This window comes from Hypomesus transpacificus, chromosome 17 (assembly GCF_021917145.1).
Source record: "Hypomesus transpacificus isolate Combined female chromosome 17, fHypTra1, whole genome shotgun sequence".
NCBI lineage: Eukaryota > Metazoa > Chordata > Actinopteri > Osmeriformes > Osmeridae > Hypomesus > Hypomesus transpacificus.
In genome coordinates this window covers 14,994,595-15,019,314 of record NC_061076.1, presented here as the reverse complement: position 1 = coordinate 15,019,314, position 24,720 = coordinate 14,994,595, and the positions used below count along the sequence as shown (strand labels likewise).

Here is a 24,720-nt window from a genome sequence, read left to right as displayed (position 1 = left end):
TCAATCAAAGGAACTCACCAGGACAAGAGAAAATGCTCATGTGCAGGAAGGAGGACTCAAGAAGGAGGACTCAAGAAAAAAAGTCCTCTGATTTTATTTAAAGGGGTTGCTGGTAGGAAGATAGAAATGTACAGACACACAATGTTCTTATACAATTGAGAATCTTCCAAAATGTATGTCTTGCTCTTCCATCTTGTGTTCCTCTACTGAGACGATCCAGTATCGTCACATCTTTTAAGAACCATTCTGTAAACAGGTTGTTGTGAGTAGGGGAAACAACAGCACTAACACGAGCTGCTTTGTAACCTATCCTGTAACTACTACTGTGTTTATACAGGCAACTAAATCGTATCTGAACAGGATGTTAGTCAGAAGGCACAACCTCAATGCACTGCAAGAAAATCCCTACCACCATTGAAGGCTCCAAAAAAGAGCACAAAGAAAACACTATCCTCCCTCATTTGTCATGTGAGCTTGAAAAGACAAACAAGTACAGCAGAACTCTTAAGAGTTTCCAATTCTGGTATGTCTGAATATTTTCCCACAGAAAATACAAAGAAGGAAAGATGTACAAAGAAGGAAAGATAACATCTTTAAGTTGGATGACAACACAAAGTTGTTTGAGAAAGTAAGATCTTGACGCTAAAATCTTACGTGACTCAATTTGGTATTTTCTCATTATAATCTTTATAATCTAAATGGTAAAATATTGCCTTGAAATTTCAAATATTATTCGAATCTGTTTTAGTGACTAAAGTTTTAAGTGTAAGTGGTTCAACCAATTAATACACCAAGATCCACACATCCTCAAGGCACACATTAAGACCATGAGCTAAACTTGATGATATCAAAGATTCATTTTCATCCCCACTGTTGTCCATGTCAGGAGAGTCACATCAACACAAACAGCAGACAGTCACCAAATCCAGCAGAGATCATTCCAAATGAATCCCTGCTCCAACACACCAGAATCAAATGAATCCCTGCTCCAACACACCAGAATCAAATGAATCCCTGCTCCAACACACCAGAATCATCAAATGAATCCCTGCTCCAACACACCAGAATCAAATGAATCCCTGCTCCAACACACCAGAATCAAATGAATCAGTCTGATTCATCAACCAGGCTTCTGCACAGCTTTATAATGACCATTCATTTGAGTCAGGCGTGTTGGAGCAGGGAAACATCTAGAACATGCAGGGCAGGGGGGCACGAGGACCAGGACTAAGAAAGGCTCCTGTTGAGTAACAAAGTGTTCCTGTGTTTGAGAGGGACACACAGCCGTTTGACTGTCAGTTTGCTGCGGTGAGTCTCTCCTTCAGTCCTCTGGATTGTTCTAGATCTGGAGGGTCTGAGGTGGAGCCGAGTTTCCCGTTCTTCAGTCCTGTTCTCCCCTCCTCCTCCGCCTTCTGTTTCTCTGCCTTTGTTTTAAACCTCAGCCCGTGACCTGTGAAGAAGTAGGTTGGTGGTTCTCTGGTCAGGAAGAGGCTGAAGACGTTAGGAGTCTCAGCTAGGGAGAGTTTTTGGAAAGCTAAATGTAGGTGTGTGTGTGTGTGTGTAAGTATGTGCGTGTGTAAACTTACTAGGGCAGTCTGCCACCTCCTTATAGGCCTTCTTCTTACAGCATGCACGACACAGGTTGAACACACACTTGTTACCCTAGAAAGAAACAGAAAGGGAGGCTAGGGGCCAAAACAAAAACAACCCACACCCAACACGATATACTGGAATCGGTGTCGATGTTACCCGATCACGGTGGACCACTTCGGGTGCGCGATCTTCGGATCCCTACCTTTGGGTTGCCACACTGCTCGCACTTAATATACTTTGCTGCGGAGAAACGAAAACACACGATTGACCGACACGTGGCATCAACGAGCGCCACGACACGTCGGTCGGGGAAGGCACGAGCGCGGCGCCGTGCTCACGTTTGTGCTCGGGACAGAAGTTCTTGTGGGGGTTGCGCGCCTTCTTCTTCAGCTTGTTCTTGGAGAGCGCGTCGGCGTCCGCGTCGGCTCCTCCGTCTCCGTCAGAGTCCTCCAGCGCCCTCTTGTGGCACGCCGCCTTCGCCTCCTCCTTCGCGCCGTCGCCGACCGCCTCCTTGGGCCTGAGGGGCGACAGTGACGGTGAGATCTGGGCTCTTCAGGCCACCGTACTTGGATGGATGCGATCGCTCTCGGTGCAGGGGCGGGTCACTCACGGTGGCCTGACGTACGGCTGGCAGATCCAATGGGGGAAGGGCAGCCCTCCCCGTTGTCCCGCCTCCTCTCCTCTGGCGATCTCCTCCTGCAGGAAGCAAGGAGGCCTGAGTCAGCCCCCCTATCAAATACTGCACATCCGTCTTTTCACGAAAAAAAACGATTAGAGTGCATCATTAGAAAAGGACACAGTATTCCATTCTCTGCCCCCCCCATGAAGGTAAACTGGTAAAGGATTTCTAAAATTATTTTAATATTATAATATAATTAATATTTTTTTGTGTTTCTTATCAAGATATTTTTAGGGCATGTCTGCTTTAACTGGATAGGCAGTGGAGAGAACGAGCGAGAGCGAACAGGCAGGAAAATGGTCTGAGCCGGCCTCCTGAGGTCTGGCCTAAGTGGTACAACATAGACGGCTGAGCTGATTGGTCGGGAGCACGGTGGTCCAAGCGCTGTGGTCAAGACACAAGTGCATAACTTGAAGCCTGTCAAGATGGATTCTCACATGATTGTGGTCTCACGATGTAAGTAAAACAACCAACTATGGGATGAGGGAGGGAGGGAGCTCTGGAAGGCAGACAGAAAGAGGAGGTAGAGGAGGGAGAGAGAGGGAGAAGAGAGGTGATTGGGTACCTGGCAGCGTTGCTTGAGGTGCCTGCTGACCCCAGACAGGGCCTCCAGGTTCTTCACCTTGGCTAGGTCCTCCCTCAGGTCCTGGTGAATCTGCAGCCTAAACACACACACACACACAGAAGTTCTGAGTAGACATGACTAGCTCCACAGGAGGTCGTGACCCCCGTGGGGCGTGCTGGGAGAGCGCCCTACGTACGTGTGGTGCCACATCTTGAAGAGGTGAGCTCGGACGTAGGACAGGGTGCAGGGGGGGTGGCGCCGGACCACCTCCAGATACTGCTCGGCCATCTCCCATACGGGGGGGCTACGGCCCGCAAACAGGGCCGGGTTATGGAGGTTCCCCTCTGAGGGTGCGCCCAGACACACACACACATTAGTCTGTGAGGCCTAACAAGCGACGTACAGTAGGACAGTCGTTAAACGTTGTGATGGAAGTGTGTGTGGTGTGTGTGTGTGTTCTCTCACCTGCGCTCATGACCCCCTGCACGCCCGTCTCCGCGATGCAGCGCTCCACGTCGCTCAGGTGCTGGATGTTGCCGTTGGCGAACACTGGGATGCTCACGGCGTTCCTACGACAAACAGGGAACACTGGTTGACTCGACTCGGGAGTGTCGCGTTTTGGCGTCGGTTTGGACTGCAAAAGTTGTCTGCTCCGTATCTGTCCGTTGCGATTTCTCTTAATTCGCCCCGGTCATCAGAGAGCATTTCTACTGTAGGGAGAGCTTGTGACAGACAGACTGGTACTCAGAACTGCCTAGGTATCTGTCTCCCAAGTATTGAATTCATGAACAATCATCCTCCACACCCATCCTCCACGGTCAACCACAACTTGCTGTTTGCAGGAATCGAACCCTGCTCTCCAGATTACAAGGCCAACACCCGAACCAATGTGCTACACGCTCACACCTTAAAGTGCCCGATACCAACGAGGTACCAGACATGTAAATGTTGACGGGGTCGACAACGGAGAGTAAGAGATCCAGGACAGACATATGAACGTATCAGGGTGATTCTATCTGACCTGACTGCTTTGATGTGCTCCCAGCTGGCAATGCCCGTCACAGTTCCCTTCTGGTCTTTGGTCCGACCGTGAACCGTCAGCAACTACGGAAAAACAGTACCTCCGATTACCATGCTGATTCATCCCGTGTGCGTGAGATACAGAGATTCTCCTCGAGCTCCGCCTCTGGTTCTCCTCACCTGACAGCCGGCCTTCTCCAGCATCTGGGCGTACTTCACGGTCCTGTCTACCTCGTTGAACACGCGGATCTTACAGGTGATGGGCACAGACACCTTCTCATTGGCCAGCTTGACTGCAGAAGAACGTCAGCGTTAATCAACAAGGTTTAAAACGGAGGGGCGGGGGGGAGTAGGTGGCTGAGCAGTTAGGAAATCGGGCTATTCATTGGAAGGTTGTCGGTTCGATTCCCTGGCTGTGCAAAAATGACGTTGTGTCCTTGGGCAAGGCACGTCACCCTACTTGCCTCGGGAGGGATGTCCCTGTACTTACTGTAAGTCGCTCTGGATAAGAGCGTCTGCTAAATGCAGATGTAAAACCATAGTACTGGGAATCTTCTCTCTCTCCTTTTCATGTTTGCGGTGGACTCACCCATCTTCTCCAGCAGATCCCATTCATCTTGGAGGAAGACTCCGTAGTGGCCTGAGAAACAGAGAGCTTTTCTCATCAACTGAAACACAAGTCACATCGCAGAGGATTCTGCTTCCAGTCCACCCCCTTTGAATCCATGCTAATCCATCACTGTGCTTGATTTCAGTGAGATGCACCCGTGTCGGTCTGCCCCAATTTAGCACGCTGGCTAATGACGACAATGAGTAATGGGGCTGATTGCTATTGGCAACATATCAGGATATGGTTAAAATGTTAAGGCTTCACTCACAGCCGTACTCCCTCACTTCCTCCAGCATACCTCTTTTGGCAATCATCTGAGGACAGCCCAGGTTGAGGTCAATGGCGTCACAGTAGTCCTGGGCCAGCAGGGCCGCCTGCACAAACACCTCCGGGTCGTTGGCACAGAACTGACACAAAACAGACAGAAGAGCAGGGCGTTTAGAACACGCCGTGTTTATCTGGATGAAGAATGTGCAGCCATCATGGCTGCTGTGCTGTCGTCCCCCCCCCCCCCCCCCCCCGTCCCCCCATTGCATTGTAGGGCAGATCTAGTCTGGCCAGCCCCAACCTGCCGGCTGGCTGAATGTTCAAGGCACAAAGAAATGAGGCCCGCACCATCTACTTTTGTGGAGGCCTCCTAGCATGTGATGTGGAATGAGAGTTAGTGCACGCATGCATGTTCTCACCTGGGTGATGAGGGGTCTGTGGAATGAGAGTTAGTGCACGCATGCATGTTCTCACCTGGGTGATGAGGGGTCTGTGGAATGAGAGTTAGTGCACGCATGCATGTTCTCACCTGGGTGATGAGGGGTCTGTCTTCTGGGCACAGCTCATTGTAGAGGTTGTCCTTGCGGTAATTAGCGTCGCGCACAAACACCTGCGCGTGCAGCATGGGCGTGTAGCAAAGCTGGGCGCCGTGGCGACGGCTGAGGAGGCGCCAAGCCAGCTCGCTCTGGTCCACCATGGGTGCCACCACATAGCGAGCCCCCTTGAGAGTGGTCCGCCAGAAGTCAAAGCCCTGCAGCTTGGCCATGACAACAGCCTGCTACTCCAAAGGGAGGGAAAAGGAGAGGTCAACCCAGCGATCATACCGTTGTATGATTCTCAATGCAGATGGCACATTTTTGTTGTACAATTAGTCTGATAGTTAAGTAACTATGGGGTCAGATGGCTGAGCGGTTAGGGAGTCGGGCTATTAATCAGAAGGTTGTTGGTTCGATTCCCGGCCGTGCTAATGACGTTGTGTCCTTGGGCAAGGCACTTTACCCTACTTGCCTCGGGGAGACTGTCCCTGTACTTACTGTAGGTCTATCTGGATAAGAATTTGCTAAATGACTAAATGTAAATGTAATGTAACTAGTAAAAAATGTTAGTGCTCTCCAAGCAAATTGAGAGCTACCTGTAAAGCCTTTGCCATGCATTGCTATCATTTAGGCACCTCGTGATCTCTTTGCTTTTTAGCTAGATAGCTAGCAATAGGCCAATTATATTGGGTTACTTACTACTAATGATTGTAATAGCACATGAAGACAAAAACACCACACAGATGCAGAGTTGTTTTTCAACCAGATATATAAATGGGTAAAAGCATGTCTGCATTTTAACAATCATAGCAATGATCATTAGCTGGACATAATGTACATAACTAACGCCAACTACCAAGATACCATGACATTTTATGACTAATTGACAAAACTATTTTGGGTTAATATGGTATTGATTTAGATAGTATACGAACAAATTCGTGAAAATATAAACATGTAAAATGTTTATCTAAATCTAATATTTATTTGCAACCAATATGAGGATGTACCTGTGCTCCAGTAAGACAAAATCCAAGCTTCGTTAGATTTCGGCACGATTTTCAACCGAGTGTTTCGTTTAAATACTTCCGAAGAAAAACACGACAGTTTTTCATAGATTCCATCCGGTGAAATCCACTATTCGTGAGATGTCCGTCTCGCGAGGTCTGCTCTCCACATACCATTCGAGCGGAAAGAGAGGAATATTCATGCTAATTATGTTGTTAGAAACCAGAGTTCTGTCATTGCATCTGGAACTTGTCAATAAAAATCATTAAGGTTTTCATCTCGTTGTAATTCCATGTAATTGTGCTGCCCTGTTGTCAGCACCGACACTGAAGAATTTAGTACTTCAGAATCTGGGGTTTATCAATGGCAGGAGTTACATTTGGCTGGAGATCACCGGCGCAGGCACCATCGTGGTTACTATGGTAGGGGGAAATGTTTAGTAAAACAGTTATTGCTTATAAACATGTCTGTCTAAATCAAATTGTGTCAAATGAGCTAATACCTATAATTGATATTTATCCATAATTAATCCAATATATCTTTATATTGGATTTTGTAAAATATTTTTTTTTACTAAAAGCGGTTACACAAATCCCTTAAAATGGTCTCAATTGGATTGAAGGTCAACAGGAAGACTATGGAGACAAAAAAATGAAGGAATTTGCATAGGTTACATAAATGCAATGCCCCTGAGACCATTGACCTAAATGCCCAAGGAGCCCCGATTTGAGGTTCACCAATGAAGAGAAGACATTAACAAAGCCTGCTCCCCCTACTGCGCAGGCGCGACTGAGGAACAAGGGCCATTGAAAGTTGCCTAATTTACCATTCTATAACTGATGAGTGCACTTAACTTTCCATCAATAACTAATGAGTTGACTGCATAAGGGAACCTGCTTGTTGTCGGTGACTTGATGTAAGTAAAGCTATTCATGAATGAATAAACTATTAGATCACTCATGCAAAATGGAATGAAAGCATTGTTACCCTTGGCGACCAAGTAATGTCAGATGTTTAACCAGGATTGCCAATCAATCTGCTTTAGCATCTCTATAGACTAAACATGATGCTGTATGTGAACTGTGTGCGGATGCTGGGACTAGGAGGGGAGGGGGCGTGGGCACGTTCACACATAAATAACCCAGACATTCACACTTTGTGTATCGTTGTCTAGTTAATTTATCTCCATTGTCACACCACAAAGTATATATCCTGAGGCCTTCACTGAGGGGGAAAAGAAACATTTAACCCAATTGGATCAAACTAAGTGCAACTCTCTCTTGCCCAAGCAAGCAGAATGGATGACTGTCACACCGTGTAACACTGGGTAACCAGCAGCACTCTAATGCTGGCACAAATACAATGTCCATTTTACTGTGTAAAGCACAGAGGCAGTGCTACTAGGAGTACAGTTGATTATAAACCATTATTATTTAGCATGGCACAGTTCTGTCAAATGATTCAGCTTATTGATGTTGTTCAGCCGGAGCCAAAGTCAGAATCATGTGAAACAATCATACTGTACACTATTTGACAAGCTAATCAATAAATAAATCACTTTGTTTGTTTTTTCTATCAAATGTTTTCCTCCGGGTAAATAATCTTGTTTCCAAAAGTATGTGCAAAAATATCTTCGAATTATATCAAATACAATGGAAGTCTGAGTGTGTAAACATGGGACAGAGGGGAAGAGAGAGAGAGAGAGAGAGAGAGAGAGAGAGAGAGAGAGGAGAGGAGAGAGAGAGAGAGAGAGGGAGAGAGAGAGAGAGAGAGAGAGAGAGAGAGAGAGAGAGAGAGAGAGAGAGAGAAGATACCAGAGCTATCTAACACCCATTTAACTGGCATATTTAAATTTCTGTAGACACACTACAGCATACAATTAAATAAGATAAGCTGCCAGTATCTTTCATGATGGTAAAGAGACTATAAGCGTCTCATTGGTGTAGAATTCTCAGTGAAATAACAAGACGTGACAGCCATTCCCAATAGAAGTCTAATTATGGCTCTTCAGCCTGAAGCATTCCCCGTCCTCAGAAACAAATAACAGTAAACACATGAAAATTGGATTGTGGAGGACTTGCTGTGTCATGGTGACACAAGCCAATATAAAGCCCACCCTCGGTCCTAGATGGTGGTTTACTGCAGCTCATTTTGAAACACAGCTATTAAAATGTCCAAGTTGCCTTTGATGGCTCAAAGGTTGTCCGTATCTTGTGATTTTCATTGTAATTAACAATCATTTAAATTGGCAAGTCGATAATGAGTGAAAACAATTTCTCAGTGATGGGATGGAGCATCATAAAGGGTCAGATGGCTGAGCGGTTAGGGAGTTGGACTATTAATCAGAAGGTTGTTGGTTCGATTCCCGGCCGTGCCAAATGACGTTGTGTCCTTGGGCCAGGCACTTCACCCTACTTGCCTCGGGGGGGGGGGGGGGAATGTCCCTGTACTTACTGTAAGTCGCTCTGGATAGGAGCGTCTGCTAAATGTAAATGACAGAGGAAGTGACACACGAGCGGTCCACCATTTACTTCCTCGGTATATTTGAATAGGGTGCTTTATTGACAGAGCACCCTCTCTCTCTTCACAATACTTCTGTATCAGCAATGGTAATAGCCACACACATATATACACTCACTCTCTCTCACACACCCACACACTCCCGGCCCAACAAATTAACACAGGCTCCTTCCCCCACAAACCTGTAACATGACTGTGCTAACTATGTTTGGGAGTACAAAGCAGAAAAAACACCCTCAGTGAGTCAAAGAGTAAATGGTGTGTTGCGGTCGGCTCATCCCTGTCCTACTCAGTCAGGTCCGGTACTGTATGTTCACAATCGCTCGTGAAATAGGAGTGCTGACTCACCTGTCCATTGTCTAATGTTTCTCATCTCCCCTTTGTCCGTGACACGGTGTTGCATCATGGAAAGGCTTGTACAAGACTGAACGTGGATTCACACGAGGACTGTTACAAAACGTGCACAAAAAGACATGCAAACACTCGCATGCTGACAGTTCATAGATTGACCAGAGCCTATAACCCCACCACAGTGACCCCTGTGGCTCCCTCATGTAGCTATTATTACAGCCAGCCACATGTGGCAGGGCAGCGGAGAGATATGCTGCTGAACACCGTGTTACTCCTACTTACCTCGTAAATTTACCTCTTGGGATATTGGACTTTTATTGACCTTTAGTCTGGCCTTTCCATTAGGGATCCTCCAAGGATGTAAAAAATAGTCTGTTTCTACAGAGACACTTCACATCAGACCTACAAGATGCAGAGAACAAGAGTTTTAAACTGTTAAATACTGTTAAATATTAGTTACAAATAAATTCAGTCTCCCATCATGCGCCTTATACAAACACAGCTGTACTGTATGTCCGCTAGTCCAGCATAGATCAATGAATACATGTCTGGATGATCGATATATCATTCCCCAGGGGGCTACTTGTGTGGCGTCTGTTCTTTGTCGTATATACTTTAAGATGAACCGTTATTCACCCATCCTCAAAACATGGTGTTTTCTTTATTGTTAACAGAGGTCTGGGTTCTGAGTCAATGTTGATATCAAAACCTACTAAGGACGCTGACCAGTATGCTCTGTTGTGAGGCAGTTAGTGGCGTTACATCTATAAGGGGCTTAAGAATCAAATTAGGTGTGTGTGTCTGTGTGTGTGTGTGTGCGTGCGTGTGCTAGCTCGCTGTCTCCGCATCGTCACAGCGTCTAAGTGAAGGTCCATGATTAATCTGAGTAGTGCCTGATGAAATAAAATGCAGGAAATAGCAACGTAGCACGTGAAGTCGTTTACAGTCATGATTGAGTCATCAGAAAAGCGGAAACAATCGAACGTGCAGGCTTTAGGACCCAGCGGGAGCTTTGCGCGTCGGTTCATTTTCACATTGACGTCTGTGGTCTCATACGTGCAGGAATAAACGTGATTATACGGTACTAAGGCTGGGGTGGAGGGAGGGACAGCAATACAGCGGCGCTGATCGAGCATCACTCAAGTAGGTACCACTTGTGATCCTAATTATAGAATAGGTTTACGAGGGGAGCAGGAACGAAGTTATAGTGATAATTATAGCAGATATACAAATGACAAGCCTGGTTCTTTATTAGGTGTAGAAAGGTTAAATGTATGGTTGCCGGGGTCAGTTGTATGGGTATCCTAATGGAGCAATTATTGAGTTTCACATTTTTCACATATTTATTTCAATAAAATTCGTTTCATGAAAATTGGCCAAAATGCGCTCAATATTATCTGAACAAAATGTAAAATAAGTTGTCTCATTACAAGTCTATTATGATATAATAGTTAGTACTTTGAGCCTATATCATTTTGTAAATGCGGTATTGAGAGCGGGCAGTGGGAGATATGCTTGTCGTGACCGCAGAGGCAGCATCCAGGGGGTAGGTGGAGGACGTAACAGGTTACCGTCACTTCTCTCGTGGTCTCTCATGTTGTAGCATCGATCCGCTCTGTTTGGTAGATCGAAATAGACTCGTCATTCGTTGACATGTCGTTTAAATTAGGCTGATGCTCCACATAAATAAGCGCTCCGAACTTTGGAGCGGAATTATGGAGAAATGTGCCTACTATAATTACAAAATTGACATTTCCACATTGAACAAGGATGTCCACCTGTTCACAGGGCATACAGGGCATACGTCACATTGGACTAAAAATATAAGCAAACACTAACATTTATTTGTCTGTAAGGAGGCCTATAGCCTACCTAAATGCTAAATGCTGTGTAGTCCGAAAACAAACGAGGTGTTCATCCATCCACCATGCGGTCGTTCTGATTCTTACTGAGTCTGGAAACATTTTGATGTTGTCTTTAAAATCGTGGGTTGGTCGAATGTATTAGCCTATGTCATCCTAAAACGTAATCATCCACAATGTATAAGCTTAAGCTTATAACGGTCGCCACATGTCTACGCATAGCAGTGCAGGTTGGCGGGTGAAACGTGCGATGCATACACGACCAGATTTAGGGAGAGGGCATAGGCCTAGATTCTTATTTCAACGAGTTACAAAGTCGTGTCATGTTCGAGCATTTGTTTAAGTCGACGCGCGTTTGCGATGAGTTACTAAGAGACGCTGGATTGCTCCGGTTTACGGTCAGCGATTCCGGCCAACAACCACACCACAACAGTTTGCTCACACGCAGCACATTATGAAATTAAATGAGGCCTCTAAATATAGAATTCGTGGACAGTTAGTATCACTTGGAAAGCACTCAAGCGAGTTTAGATAAGGTGAACGCGTTTAGGGCAACCTTATGAAGCCCAGCTGTGTTTTAAGGTTTTTTTCAGCCTATAGTATTTTCTGGTGAACTCTGGCATCCACTGTCTGTCTGTCTCGGCTTTATCTTGGTGAAGAAGCTACCAATGTCTTCCTCTGTCTTTTCATAATAGATGTTGATGTCTGACGTCGTGTCTTCCATGACATGCCAGCAAACAAATACAATAATTTGGTTAGACATGAGGGAAGAAATATTCAACAGCTGCTATTGCAATCATTACTCATGTGTAGCTACAGTGAAATGACTTGATCCAATTCTCATTAACCTGGTTATATAACCATAAATTGTCATGTATAATACTGTGGCGGTTGTGATCTCCAACTTCTAACGTTACAGCTTGATATTTTGGCATATTCTTGGCAGTTTGAATGTAAAAGCCAGTGCCTAAAACCTGGCTATTTTGTCGTTTTCAATTGAGGTGCCCCTGTCCGCCCACACCCTGGTTCCGCCTCTCAGGCGAGTCATGTTGCATCTCACAGGCCATATCGTCTCACGTCATAACTCATCAAATTTAAATGAGAGCTCTTCCGCGGCAATAGATCTTCTGGGAGCATGCGCACAATTTTCAGTGGGTTATCCTGAAGGTTATTTAAGGGATTACTGGATCACACTTCTTAAAACAAGTCCATTGGGGTCTAAGACTTGTGTGAAGGGTCCAGGCTAATGCTGTCCTTTCAGAAACACGTTTTTACATTCCAATGTTTCTAGACATGCCAAGGATATACATTCAATTGGCAACCAGGTCGGTTGCCATGGTGTGCGTGTCTGCTGGCTTCAACCATGCTAAAAAGACCAAGGCCAATGCTGTAAAGGAGAAGAAAAATGTTCTAGAAAGACAGGCCATTTATTTGTCTTTATACTGTAGCTCCATCATGCTGTTCCCAATCATAGAGGACATGGACCAAGCCCAGGCAATGCGCTGTAGCCATACCAACACTCATATATATATTTAAATATCAACTTTTCCTTTTTGTCAACACTTCAAGATACCCTCAAAGAAAAATGTGCAATGTGTAATGACAATGAAAATACCTCCGCTAGCTGGTTGGCTGAGGCTCTCAACACAGCCAGCCACAGTGCGATCCAGACATGGATCATCTGGTGGGGGTGGAAGTGGGGGTGGTGGGGTGTGCGTGTGTGTGTTTGTGTGGCTGTGGCACTTTGCAGCAGTGAAACTGTAAATCTCAGGGTTCCATTGCAGCTCCCTCCCTTGGGCCACAGATAAATGGTCATATTATGCACTAACATAACAGGATTGTTTGTCATTCTGCTTAATGTAATGGGTTATTATTGCATTGTTTGTGTGTGCGCGCGGGTGTTTGTATAACTGGGAAGCAGAAACTCACAGTAAATATGCACGTGAAGGAACAAGGTAGGGTGTGATTGAGGTTACAAATGTGACAACAAATGTGAAGTTGCTGTTTTAATATGCCTGATAAAACATTTTCTTCAAAATAAAGGTTCCGATTAGATCCAAAAATGGTTTCTTCAGCTCGATGTCACAGGAGAACCTTTTATGGTCCCACAAGGACCCATGTTAACTGGGGTTCTTTCATGAACCTTTCATGAAAGGTATGTTCGTTATGAATGAAGGAACCAACTGATTCAGCTCAATTCCATGCTCTTAAGGGAAATACTACAGAAAGATTCCATAGTACCTAGAATAGGACTTATACGCATCTGAAACAGTCATCTTTAAACTTTATCAGTTGTGTTAGAGCATTAAAGCGAGTTTCTGTGCTGATTATGTAGAGCACACTCTTTGTCGTGGATGTGTAGGGTTGGTGGTTTGCTGAGCCCTGCTTGCCTGGTGAACATCCGTTTCTAAGATTCAGACTGGTGTCAGCTCTCGGCCCAGGCCTTAGCTCAGTGAGTTAGTGCAGTCCTACGTTGCTCCTACAGTCAATTCTACACAAGTTGACCAAAATGGATCTTCTTTCTTTCTTTCAGAACCAAACCCTAGAGGATCATGGGAGGTGTGGCGGTGGACGAGGGCTCCGGTCGGGTGAAGGCCCCAGATGGGGGCTGGGGCTGGGCGGTCCTGGTGGGCTGTTTCGTCATCACAGGCTTCTCCTACGCCTTCCCTAAGGCGGTCAGCGTGTTCTTCAAAGAGCTCATCAGGGAGTTTGGAGTGGGCTACAGTGACACAGCTTGGATCTCCTCTATTCTGCTGGCCATGCTCTATGGCACAGGTATGCATGCACACACACACACACAAACACACTTTTCTCATGGCCAACAGAAATGCATACGACTTACGCGCGCGTGTGTCCTGCTCAGGTCCCCTGTGCAGCGTGCTGGTGAACCGTTACGGGTGTCGGCCTGTTATGATGGTGGGGGGCCTGTTTGCCTCCCTGGGCATGATCCTGGCGTCCTTTGCAACCAGCATCATCCACATTTACCTGTGCACTGGAGTCATCACAGGTGACTGTTGCTCTCTGTTCACTGGGGGGAACAAGCTGTAATCCGACTCTCTTTCAGCAGTCATTCACTGTTCCATTCTATTCCATACAGGCCTTGGTCTGGCGTTGAACTTCCAGCCCTCCCTGATCATGCTGAACCGCTACTTCAGCGAGAAGCGTCCCCTGGCCAACGGGCTGTCGGCGGCGGGCAGCCCCGTGGCGCTCTGCTGCCTCTCCCCCCTGGGCCAGGTGCTGCAGTTCCAGTACGGCTGGAGGGGGGGCTTCCTCATCCTGGGGGGGCTTCTGCTCAACTGCTGTGTCTGCGGGGCCCTCATGAGGCCCCTGCTGGCCCCCAAGGGCCCCGCGATCGCGGACGAGGAGAAGAAGGAGGAGGCAGACGGCGAGGAGGACGGAGAGGAGGCGGGGAAAGGCAAGTCGAAGGCCAAGGCCAAGCTGCTGGACTTCTCCGTGTTCAAGGACCGCGGGTTCCTCATCTACACCATCTCGGCCTCAATCATGGTCCTGGGGCTGTTTGTGCCTCCCGTGTTCGTGGTGAGCTACGCCAAGGAGATGGGGAACGAGGACACCAAGTCGGCCCTGCTGCTCAGCATCCTGGGCTTCATTGACATCTTCGCTCGGCCCACGTGCGGCGTGATCGCGGGGCTCAAGTGGGTTCGCCCGCGCTGCGTCTACCTCTTCAGCTTCGCCATGCTCTTCAACGGCACCACGGACCTCATCGGATCCCAGGTGGGGTGCCGGTCCTGGTCTTGCTTAACACTCGCAGGTTACGCGAACCCCGGCGCATTTCCGCCCACCTGGAATTCTTCCCCCCGCGATGCACGGCTAAGAACTGTTCTTTAACTTCCGTGGTTTTGTGCCTCTCTCCATTCAGGCTAACGACTATGCTTCCCTGGTGGTCTTCTGTGTGTTCTTCGGCATCTCTTACGGGATGGTGGGGGCTCTCCAGTTTGAGGTTCTCATGGCGATCGTCGGCACGGAGAAGTTCTCCAGTGCCATCGGATTGGTTCTTCTGATGGAAGCCATGGCTGTGCTCGTCGGTCCTCCTGGAGCCGGTGAGTGCGGGGAAACACGACAAACGTCGCCGTCGCTGGTACGGCGACACTTCAATCTCTCTCTGCCTCACATCCCCTTTAACCATCCTCCCTCCCTTCTTCTTCTTTCCCCTCGTACCTCTCCTCAGGTCGGCTCCTGGACGCCACCAAGAACTACATGTACGTGTTCTTGCTGGCAGGAAGTGAGGTGGTCCTCTCGGCTGTGGTGCTCGCTACGTGTAACTTCCTGTTTATTAAGACAAAGTCGTCAGAGCCGGGGGCGGAACTGGAGAACGGTCCGGTGGCCAAGGAGATGGAGCAACTGAACAAGCCGCCCCTGGACGGAGTGGAGGAGAAGGGCGAAAAGGAGGAGAGAGAGAAAACAGAGGTGACGGAGATCAAAGAGAAGGAGGACACCGAAAACGAGAAGGACAAGGCGGAGATCAGACCAGACAGCGTAACGGTAGACTCTGAAGAGGTGGAGAAGTTCCTGAAAGAGCCGGAACATAACGGCAGCGTGCTCTCCAGCCCAGAAACCTGCCTGTGAAGGGGAAAGCGAGCTTAGAGACGCAAACCTGTAAACCAGTGAAAGGCAGTCGGAAGCTCTGTTTGGAAGACGTGACCTGCGAAGCCCCTAGAGGTCGTCAGAGCTGTCCCCACCCCCCAGTTTTTATTTGCGGTGTCGTACGTTGTGTTTGTTGTTTGTGGGGCTGTGCCATGGCAAGACCCTCCAATGACACAGACATGCAAACCCCTAGGCAAAATAGTATTTTGAGTAATACTCTAACCAGCATTGCCACGTGAAATATGGGCCAACTGTCGGTGTGGCTGATGTGTCAAATTCCAGCACAGTATATAACGGATTTGTGGGGATTTGTGTTACCTCAGTACAACACACTCTAGACCAACCAATTTGACTGTAGATCTTGAGAGAAGTTTCTAGAATCAACTGTTAGAGGAAAAAGGAAAGGCAGAACGGAGAGTACTAATTTGTGACCGGTGCAGAACTTGCCGATGTTCAAAGTTTAAACAAAGATTTGATTGCGTTTGATATCAAATGGATATTGATATTAAAGTGAATTACACTTCAAACACATATGGATTTGGAAGCCAGCGAACACGGAAGAGAGTTTGCCAGACTGTTACTGTTCCTTTCCTCAACGGCACAGCCTCACTGTTAGTCGAGCATTCACATTACCTGCTTTAGTGTTTGAGTCACCATCAAATATAACCTAACTTGTGGCAGGGACGTCACTGTTTTCGTCCTTCGACAATTATTAGTGTGCTGTGTGTATGTAAATAAGGTTGGTTGAATTGGTGAGATTGAAGGTGAGAGGGAGGAAGCTAAGTGGAAGCAAATGAATTGATGCTAGGTTGCGTTAACTAGAGCTAACGCTTTGCTCCTAGATCCGAATACAAGCTTTACGTGTAATTGTGTCTGTATTGTGTGTGTATCGGAAGGAAAAATAAACAGTGAGAGAGAGACAGAGAGATGAAAATCAAGAGAGAGATGCAGAGACAGGCAACATTCTTTCAAAGAAATGTTTGTGTTTCGGTCTGGTCTTGACAGACGGCAGTTGACATTATTGTCGCTTACAATACGTTTCAGAGAACTAGCAGACTGGCCTTTAAGAGACAACTTCAACGCCAATATCAAATCAAGACAGAGATTGCTGGATATGTGACATTTCATCATCATTTTTCTGTAGAGTGTATTACACATTTGCTTTCCATATTCATATGTATGTATGGGTATATGGAATAACGTATTACTCCCAAAATGAGTTGTATTTATTTGCTTTAATGACAATGTTAACAGATTATTTTAAAACTTGAATTTAGACAGTGCTGCTACAGTATGCAGGATAGCGTTACTAAGGTGACGTGGGCATTATTTGTTTTTGTGATATCCGTTGGCAGCTAAACTGAAAAACAAAACAAAGAACCTCAAGTTGTTACAGTTAAATGACGCCTCTATCATTTAGTTTATTACATAATAATGAAACTGTCCCACTGTCAGGGTTAGGGGTTAGACATCCAGACCCCTGTCAGGGGCTGGAGCCTGAATTCTATGAGTTATTCAAAACATGTCATTCGTACAGTATTACAAGTTTCTCAGTTTGATGGGTGTTTCTAAAAGGAAAAACAATGAGTAGAAATGATGACTTAACTTTAAAATAGTCAGAGATAACATCACATATGTAATTTTTTAAGGACTAACATCTATACCAAAATTGGTATGAATAACGACCAGACCTACTGAAGTTTTCAGCTCATGAATCATTCTTGAAAATCCAATTGGTTCTTCAATGAGAAGGCTAATGAGTGTTTTTAAAACACTTCAAACCCCCTCAAGTCGGGCACTGTAACAGCTGAGCTTCTTGTTTTACGCACACTCCGATGCAGGCCCATTCATTTTGGGAACCAGTTTGTGATGTAGAGACGCCCCGACATTCGGAAAGACTACATTTCCCATGATTCCACAACCAGAAATTAAACATCCATGTGGCGTCCTAACTCATCAGACAAAGTTTGCAGTGTTAATACATGTTTGTATACAAATGTATTTCGAAAATGCCAATTGTTATTCCCAATCATCCTATTGGTTCTTTCATTGACATTTCACTCCACCAAACACATACCTGGAGACTCCTACATCTCGTCTCTGCTCTGGCGTCTCTGTCTGGTGATGTCTGGTTCAAGTGACCAATAATTATAGATTGATGAAGAAATAAATGTGTTTTCTTTCAACTTGTTTTCACCTCCTAAACAGTACTTTCCAGTCCAGTGGTTCCCAAAACACCACACACTAAATATAATAAATGCGTACGGTGGATGCCCAAAGGGCATTCAAAAAGGTTACTTTACATGGTCTTAACAGAAGATTAGTCTCAGGTATAATTGTTCTAAATATTGAAAAGGTCCCACTGACCCAAGCACGATACAAACGGTTAGTCAAGGGCAGAATCACTGTTATGGCATGCCCTCGCTTGAGTGTTTGTGTAAACGCGTGTGTCTGGCACAGGGAACTTATGGCTTGCAGACATAATGTCAACCCTGGCCACAGAGCATCATATCCTGTCAACTCTGCCTTTTTGCAGCTTCTTCCTTATCCGAGACCACACACATCAACACCTCCTTCCTGTGAGAGAACACAGACGACACAAAAAAAAACCGTCACTGTAAAAACAGAAGCAGTTACCGGTATGAACTGATGAAGTCATTTCTGAACCATCGTCGTCATCTTGCTGTTTCTAAACATAAGGTCAAGCTCTTTCACTTTTAGGTGACCCATGGTTAGTATCAGCCTACCTGGTGTGTGCATATCCATGCATGTAGGGATTGATGTCAAGGAAGGAACGTTTTGAAACAGATTGCTGAGATCCTTTTGAGCTGGTCTCCTCCCCGACCCCCCCCCCCCTCAGCGGTGCTGGTCTGAAACTCCAGATGAATGCCTGCGAGGAGAGAAGGATTGTCCTTAATCACTCCTCTCTGTCTCTCTGCAGTGACCAGAGAGACAGCGATGCCAGACACTTGTCAATCATTTGGAATTCTCTTTTAGTAAGGTCTGTGAGATAGACTATCCATTGATATTGCATGTACTGTGTATCAGGGGCGTAGCCACGGGTAGGCACAGGCCTACCCAATTTGTTCTAAGGCCTACCCAAAAATGAAAGTATCTCCGAAAAATGATGTCACATCGCAAAGTAAATGAGTAAAAAAACCCTGAAAAGATGCCTATCCGTATTTTTTTAGGTCTAACAAAAAATATTTTCGTGGCTACGCTCCTGCTTTAAATGTAGGGGTCAGATGGCTGAGCGGTTAGGGAATCCGGCTAACAATCAGAAGGTTGCCGGTTCGATTCCCAGCCGTGCAAATGACGTTGGGTCCCTGGGCAAGGCATTTCACCCTACTTGCCTCTGGAGAATGACCCTGTACTTACTGTAAGTCACTCTGGATAAACGCGTCTACTAAATGACAAAATGTATATGAAGTCTTTAAAGTCTTTAAAAAATGTCTTGTTGAAATTGGTGGACGCCCTCTTTGCACACATACGTTCCTTGTCATTCCACTGTTGTTTCCTGTGTGTTGTTTCTCGAGGGAAGTGTGAGGAAAACAATCCCAGGATGACTCGTGTGTAACTGTCCTGCAGAGGGTAGGTGGCATGCAGTCCAACAGCACCCCCCAGTGGTTGCAGTTGAAGCAGGTTGCATGTTTTACTGAAGCATGATTAGGATAGATGTCGTGTAAGATTTTCCCATTCACCCTTTTTGCATGGTGAACAAGGCAATAAGCATGGCGAGCGAATGTTATGTGTATTTGGACTGGCTTGGATGAGAAAAATGTTTATATAACACAAGGCAAGTTTGTAGGACGGTATTATTCCCAAAACATACTGACGTTCACGGACAAAAGATGTCAACCTGACCAACATTAGGATGAGGTGATGGTGGTTGTGCTACGCTGATGGGAGTTGCTAACACTGAATGTTTGTGGAGCATGTTTTTGGAGTTATGGTATCTGCAGATGAAAGCCAAGTCATATTGATATCCATATTGATCAGAGTTGGAAATAGAAACTGTGGACTTATACAGGTTCCTGGAAGTGCTCCGAAACAGGAAACTAGACTGGACGGACAACAGTAGTCATGCCTTAGGGCAGTGGTTCTCAATCCTGGTCCTTATGCCCCCCTGGTCTGCATGTTTTAGATAGCTCAACAGAAGCCTGATAACGACCCACTCATTTGAATCAGGTGTGTTGGAGCAGGGAAACATCTAAAACATGCAGGACAGGGGGTCCCTGAGGACCAGGGTTGAAGACCCCTGGCTTACGCTTCTGAATTCTGACCCCGCACGGGGGGGGAAAAAGTCTACACAGACACGAATGTACAAGTACTTATTCATTTATTTACACAATTTTAAAATACACAAATACAGTGGCATTACAAATGAGGAGCAAAAAAAAAAAAAATAGCGTTCATGGCGAGATTCCATGGCTCCCCCGTGAGCTTTGCGTTCCCCCAGACGCCCCCCATCGCCTCCGCACCGCAGTCTCCACCGCAAATCCAAATCAACCAGGTCAAACAAAAGAGAAGTGAGAGTGAAAATAAACTACGGTTCGTGGAGAGGTGGGGGGTGAGAATGTGATCCCACATTAAGGGTACTTGTTTATCATCACCCACATCCGCAAGAGAAACAAGATGGGAGCTGTTTTTTTTTTCTTTCTTCTTCTTCTTCTCCTCTCCCACGGAGACCCACCGATCCGAGGATCAAAACTACGTTACCCAGAACTACAATGGAGCGAAGCATTCCAAATCCCTCCGTACACTACCTTCATTATCATCAAACTACACACGCATACAGTGGCTAATGCAGACATGGTATTTTGCCGTTTCAAAGGGCACATCCTATATACACACATACGAGAACAGAAGACTTGCTAAACTACCCCCCTTCCCCTAGACGACAGAACTCTGGACTGTTTTACTACACTGAATGATATGACGGTTCGCACGGTACTCGACATCACCTTGAGAAGCTGTTGCCGGTGTCAAATGTGACGACATGCGTGGTGCCTTTCTCGTGACGACCTATGGTAGTCCTCGCGAAGGACATTCGAGGGGAGGTGCCACCGATATTAGAGGTGGGCGGACCGGGGTCCGCTGAAAAGGTTGACTGAAAAACCAGCCAGGATCAAAACCGACCCAGATCCATAGTGACGTGCAGGCCATCTTATTCTCCTCTCTGCACTGCGCCGACCAACTGTCACTCAGAGCCTAATGCCTTTTTAAACATCCAATAACCTTTTAAAAATAATTAAATAGACCTAAACATATTGCCGTTTTTTCCAGGTTCAAATAGGTACATCAGACTGGGGGTTACCAATAGCTGACACTCAGTTGAGATGGTTTATTTAGAAAGAGTAAGAATGCATCTTAATGTCCGTCTGCCAGTGCCGGTCTCAGTTCCAGGTCAATGGGAGTGAAGGGTGACTTCAACCCTTCAGTCTTAACCCCTCCTCCAGGCTGCTATACATCCCACTACATGCCAATACAAGCCTCCTATCCACACACGCTCACACACAAACCCTTTGACTGACTGCTAAGGGTCGAGAGCGGAAAAAAAAAGCGGAAAAAAATGAAGGAAAACAGAAGACATCTTTACATCACAAAGTGTTTCACAGCTTTTAGACCCCAACACGCGTTGCCCTGGAGACACGCCCCGCCCATCCGTCCTCAATGTACACAAGGGGGCGAAAACCCCTTCAACCAGGACTAACAAGAGACAAACATCAAGAAGAGATGGTGGATTGCTTTTCATCAAGTCTAAATATCAACAGAACGCACTTTTAAGTAAACGCTTGACACAAAAACCTCCCGCCTTTTCCTCCCCGAAGAATGGATACTCCTTTACAAAAAAAACATTGAATTGTGGGACTTGGAGTGTTTGACAACACAGCCCTGTTGTACTGACCCTTGACATTGATGCTCAGAAGATACACACGGTTCAGAAGTTGTAGTCGCAATATCAATTCCTGCCCCCCCCCCCCCCCCTTTTTTTTTTCTTCACAAAATAATCATAAAAGAGAATCCAAAAGTAAAAACATGAAAGCCATGCTTTCCGAAACACCACGTTCACAATGTCCACCGTTGAGGCACGGGAGGATGAAAACAAAGCTGATGTACTCACGAGAATGGAGCCGGTACAAACAAGTTGTTAATCAGCTAAATACAAAAAAAAAACAAAAAAAAAAGTCAGGGAGAGAGATAGAGAGGGAGAAAAAAGCCACGCGACAAAACCAAGGAGAGAAACAAACGAATGGCTTAGTCGACGCAGCAGCGCAAGTCGGCAGGCTCCGAGTGTGTGTGTGGTGGGTTTTTTAGCGTTGGGGAGGGAGAGCTGTTTTAAGCGAGAGAGTTGCTGGGGGGAGTGGGGGCCGTCAGAGCAGGCTGGTGTGCTCCACCCCCCCCCCCCCCCCCCCTGTAGCTGGTGTCCTGCAGAGAGGCAGAGAGGGGAGGGGGGGGGGGAGGGGGGAAGAGAGAGAGAGGCTGCTGTGGGTGTGCCTGGTTGTTAAGGCAGAGAAGGCGAAAGTCCACCCCTGCCCCCCCCCCTCTCTCGTTCACAGTCAGGAATCCCCCGACGGCGATAAAGAGCGCGGACCAAACACTCTCCTAAGTGTGTGTGGGGGATCGTTTGAGAGTCGTGTGTGTGTGTGTGTGTGTGTGCGTGTACTCAGCTAAACTCAACGTATCACCGCTCAGCCGATGGAGACCTACTCCCCCTGCCGTCAGATTGGCCGGCCGCAGGGAGTCGATTGCTTTTAATGGGCGATTTCCGCACAAGTCCTGGATTGTGTGTGTGTGTGTGGGTCATGGGTGTCAGCCATGGGTGGAAGGCCCCTCCGTGACGGGGCGCAGGCGGGTGGCGAGGCTCATCGGGGGGCCGCGGACTGCAGGCCGCTGGGAGTGACACGGGACAGCGCCTGGACCGGACGAGGAGGGACAGTTAGTACACACACACACACACAAATACATATTCTCTTTATATACAGTGCACTCGGGGCGATCTTAACGCTTGCTACGGTCTCTAAAAGGTCATGCAAAGGCATCCATTTCAAGCATTAGACAAGTGACATTTCACCGTCTCACCACCACACACGAGACTGGGCGGCAAAAACGGACACTGCACACTCCAGAAGTTGTTGGGTGAACTAAGAAGAACACACATGGAACAGGACAGGAAGGCATCTTAATGTCCAACGGAAAGGCACCCCCTTCCATAGGTCCTGGAGAGACAGGGCCACACCCAGGGCCACACCCACACCCGGGGCCACACCCACACCCCGGGGCCACACCCACACCCAGGGCCACACCCACACCCGGGGCCACACCCGGGGCCACACCCACCACTCTAGTCAACCACAGGGCTTCAGCTCCATGCATGGGAGAGGGGAGAGGGGAAGAACGAGGGCGTCATGTCCCCAGAGAATCTACATCGACTCTCCTAGATGGGACAGGGCCAAATCCTGTCAGCTCTTAACCTGACATGACAAGGGATTCTGAACATGGAAATCAAGGGGGGGGGGGGGGGGGGGGGGATGAGTCAGGCCGATGGTGCCCTGTCGGTTCTGCCCTCCAGAGGGCGTGTGTGACCAGCGAGTTGTCGGAGGACAGGCAACACAAAAGAGGCCGGCCCTCTGTGACATGTTCACCAGGTCGATCACTTCCTGGACGACGTCGACAAGCAGCAGGAGTGGGGATGCGCCGCTGGGGAAACTAAAGGGCTCAAAAAGAGGGAGTCAGGTGGCTGAGCGGTTAGGGAATCCCTAATGCAGCAGATGGACTTGAATTGGTGGATTACTGCTGAACAAGGACTGCAGTCTGCCTGACAGGGTTTGGCTGATACATGGCCTGCATATCTCTCTCTATCTACTGGTCTGGAAATGGGGGAAGGGGAATGTCACGTCTACGGACAAAGTCAAACCTGTGGATGAGGATGTGCCAGTTCCATGAGGGCAGGTGTGTGTGTGTGTGTGTGTGTGGAGGGGGGGAGGTGACAGCACACCCACACTGACACCTTGTCCCCAAAACATCTACCCCTGCACCCACCCCCTGCCCGACACCCAAGCCTGAGGAGACAGGCTGAGCAACGTGGGGTCAGGCCCGATGCCATGCTGCTTGGCCAGCCCCTGGGCCGTCAGAGCGTCTGAGTAGGAGGGTGTTGGAGGGGGCAGGGGGGCCTAGGAGAGTCAGGTTTGGGACTGGGCCTGGTCACTCGCCCGGCGCTGCCCCTTCACACCAGCACGTGGCGAGCCGTGACTTTCCCAGCTGATCGAAGGGAACGCTATTCTTGAGTTGGGTGGGCGGAAAGGGGGGGGAGCAGACAACTGGTTGTGAGGAAGAGAGGAAGTTAGAGGCTGAAGACGGAGGAACGAGTTCAGAAGGAGCTGTTCGAAACCACAACAAACAAACCAAAAGAATGTCACGTGTGTGAGAGACGGATTTGACACACTCCACGGCCAGTTCTCCGCTCCTCCACGCCAGCCGGAGTCACATGAGGCCGGGAGCCCAGCTCCACACCTGCCCTCAGCCCCAACTCCTGACCCAGCAGTTTGGGGGCGACCGATCAGTCATGAGGATGCAACGGCAGGTGTTTAGGGAGTCAGATGGCTGAGCGGTGAGGGAGTCGGGCTAGTAATCAGAAGGTTGCCGGATCGATTCCCCGCCTTGCCACATGATGTTATGTCCTTGGGCAAGGCACTTCACCCTACTTGCCTCGGGGGGAATGTCCCTGTACTTACTATAAGTCTATCTGGATAAGAGCGTCTGCTAAATGACTAAATGTTTAAAAGACTGAGATTCGAAGACAGCGACTTCCTTGGCGCGGGGAGAACACATCGACAGACGGTGCGGCGCGTGGCTCGGTCGGCGTGGGGGTGTGCCTCGCTCCGGGTGCTGGCGCGGGACATGGGGAGCCTCCCGTTGGGACGCACCGGAGCTGGTCTTAGTGTGTACCTCCCCTTGATTACACGCGTGAGCATGGGGGGACCCCACGCGTGCCAATATAAGGAGGACGGGAACAACATTCGAACTCGGATTGGAAACTATTATAATAGAAAACGATAGAAAATATTCCAACACGATAATCAATGCTAATATTCTAAGACGGCTTC

General features: G+C 47.5%; 2 protein-coding genes, 1 long non-coding RNA gene and 1 other non-coding gene across 6 annotated transcripts; 1 reads left to right on the top strand and 3 right to left on the bottom strand.

Moving 5' to 3' along the window:
- Positions 1–51: 51 nt before the first annotated feature.
- dus1l (dihydrouridine synthase 1-like (S. cerevisiae)) lies at positions 52–6,373 on the bottom strand. Of its 3 annotated transcripts, XM_047037968.1 has the most exons (14): positions 6,281–6,371; positions 5,264–5,512; positions 4,766–4,874; positions 4,447–4,497; positions 4,038–4,150; positions 3,859–3,941; positions 3,303–3,406; positions 3,034–3,181; positions 2,838–2,934; positions 2,204–2,289; positions 1,932–2,110; positions 1,796–1,833; positions 1,587–1,662; positions 52–1,450 (listed from the first exon to the last, which is right to left on the bottom strand). In XM_047037968.1, the coding sequence occupies exons 2-14, from the start codon at positions 5,498–5,500 to the stop codon at positions 1,296–1,298; spliced, it is 1,476 nt and encodes a 491-aa protein (XP_046893924.1). In that variant the 5' UTR covers positions 5,501–5,512; positions 6,281–6,371; the 3' UTR covers positions 52–1,295. The 3 variants fall into 3 exon arrangements, with proteins under 3 accessions (XP_046893924.1, XP_046893926.1, XP_046893925.1); XM_047037970.1 differs by lacking the exon at positions 52–1,450 and having other exon boundaries at positions 1,595–1,662; positions 1,750–1,833; positions 6,281–6,373; XM_047037969.1 differs by lacking the exon at positions 52–1,450 and having other exon boundaries at positions 1,595–1,662; positions 1,750–2,110; positions 6,281–6,373.
- Positions 3,479–3,609, bottom strand: LOC124480116. The gene has a single exon (XR_006957516.1). It is a non-coding gene; the product is annotated as a small Cajal body-specific RNA 8 (non-coding RNA).
- Positions 6,374–10,204: 3,831 nt separating the features above from the next.
- slc16a3a (solute carrier family 16 member 3a) lies at positions 10,205–17,803 on the top strand. The gene is made up of 6 exons (XM_047037954.1): positions 10,205–10,292; positions 13,545–13,786; positions 13,875–14,018; positions 14,109–14,743; positions 14,889–15,069; positions 15,198–17,803. Exons 2-6 carry the CDS (start codon positions 13,564–13,566, stop codon positions 15,593–15,595), a joined length of 1,581 nt encoding a protein of 526 aa, XP_046893910.1. The 5' UTR covers positions 10,205–10,292; positions 13,545–13,563; the 3' UTR covers positions 15,596–17,803.
- A 266-nt stretch (positions 17,804–18,069) lies between these two features.
- Positions 18,070–18,878, bottom strand: LOC124479378. Its single transcript, XR_006957439.1, has 2 exons — positions 18,361–18,878; positions 18,070–18,190 (listed from the first exon to the last, which is right to left on the bottom strand). It is a non-coding gene; the product is annotated as an uncharacterized LOC124479378 (long non-coding RNA).
- Between the last annotated feature and the right edge of the window lie 5,842 nt (positions 18,879–24,720).

What these genes read in the sequence shown, in the direction of transcription:
- dus1l (XM_047037968.1), bottom strand. Translation starts at nt 5,500, where the DNA reads ATGGCCAAGCTGCAGGGCTTTGACTTCTGGCGGACCACTCTCAAGGGG. An exon ending in GGATCTGCTGGAGAAGATGG is followed by an intron (nt 4,151 to 4,446) that starts GTGAGTCCACCG and finishes GTTCTTCTGCAG; the next exon opens with TCAAGCTGGCCAATGAGAAG. An exon ending in CAGCCGTACGTCAGGCCACC is followed by an intron (nt 2,111 to 2,203) that starts GTGAGTGACCCG and finishes GTCGCCCCTCAG; the next exon opens with GCCCAAGGAGGCGGTCGGCG.
- slc16a3a (XM_047037954.1), top strand. Translation starts at nt 13,564, where the DNA reads ATGGGAGGTGTGGCGGTGGACGAGGGCTCCGGTCGGGTGAAGGCCCCA. An exon ending in GGCCATGCTCTATGGCACAG is followed by an intron (nt 13,787 to 13,874) that starts GTATGCATGCAC and finishes TGTCCTGCTCAG; the next exon opens with GTCCCCTGTGCAGCGTGCTG. An exon ending in CGGACCTCATCGGATCCCAG is followed by an intron (nt 14,744 to 14,888) that starts GTGGGGTGCCGG and finishes CTCTCCATTCAG; the next exon opens with GCTAACGACTATGCTTCCCT.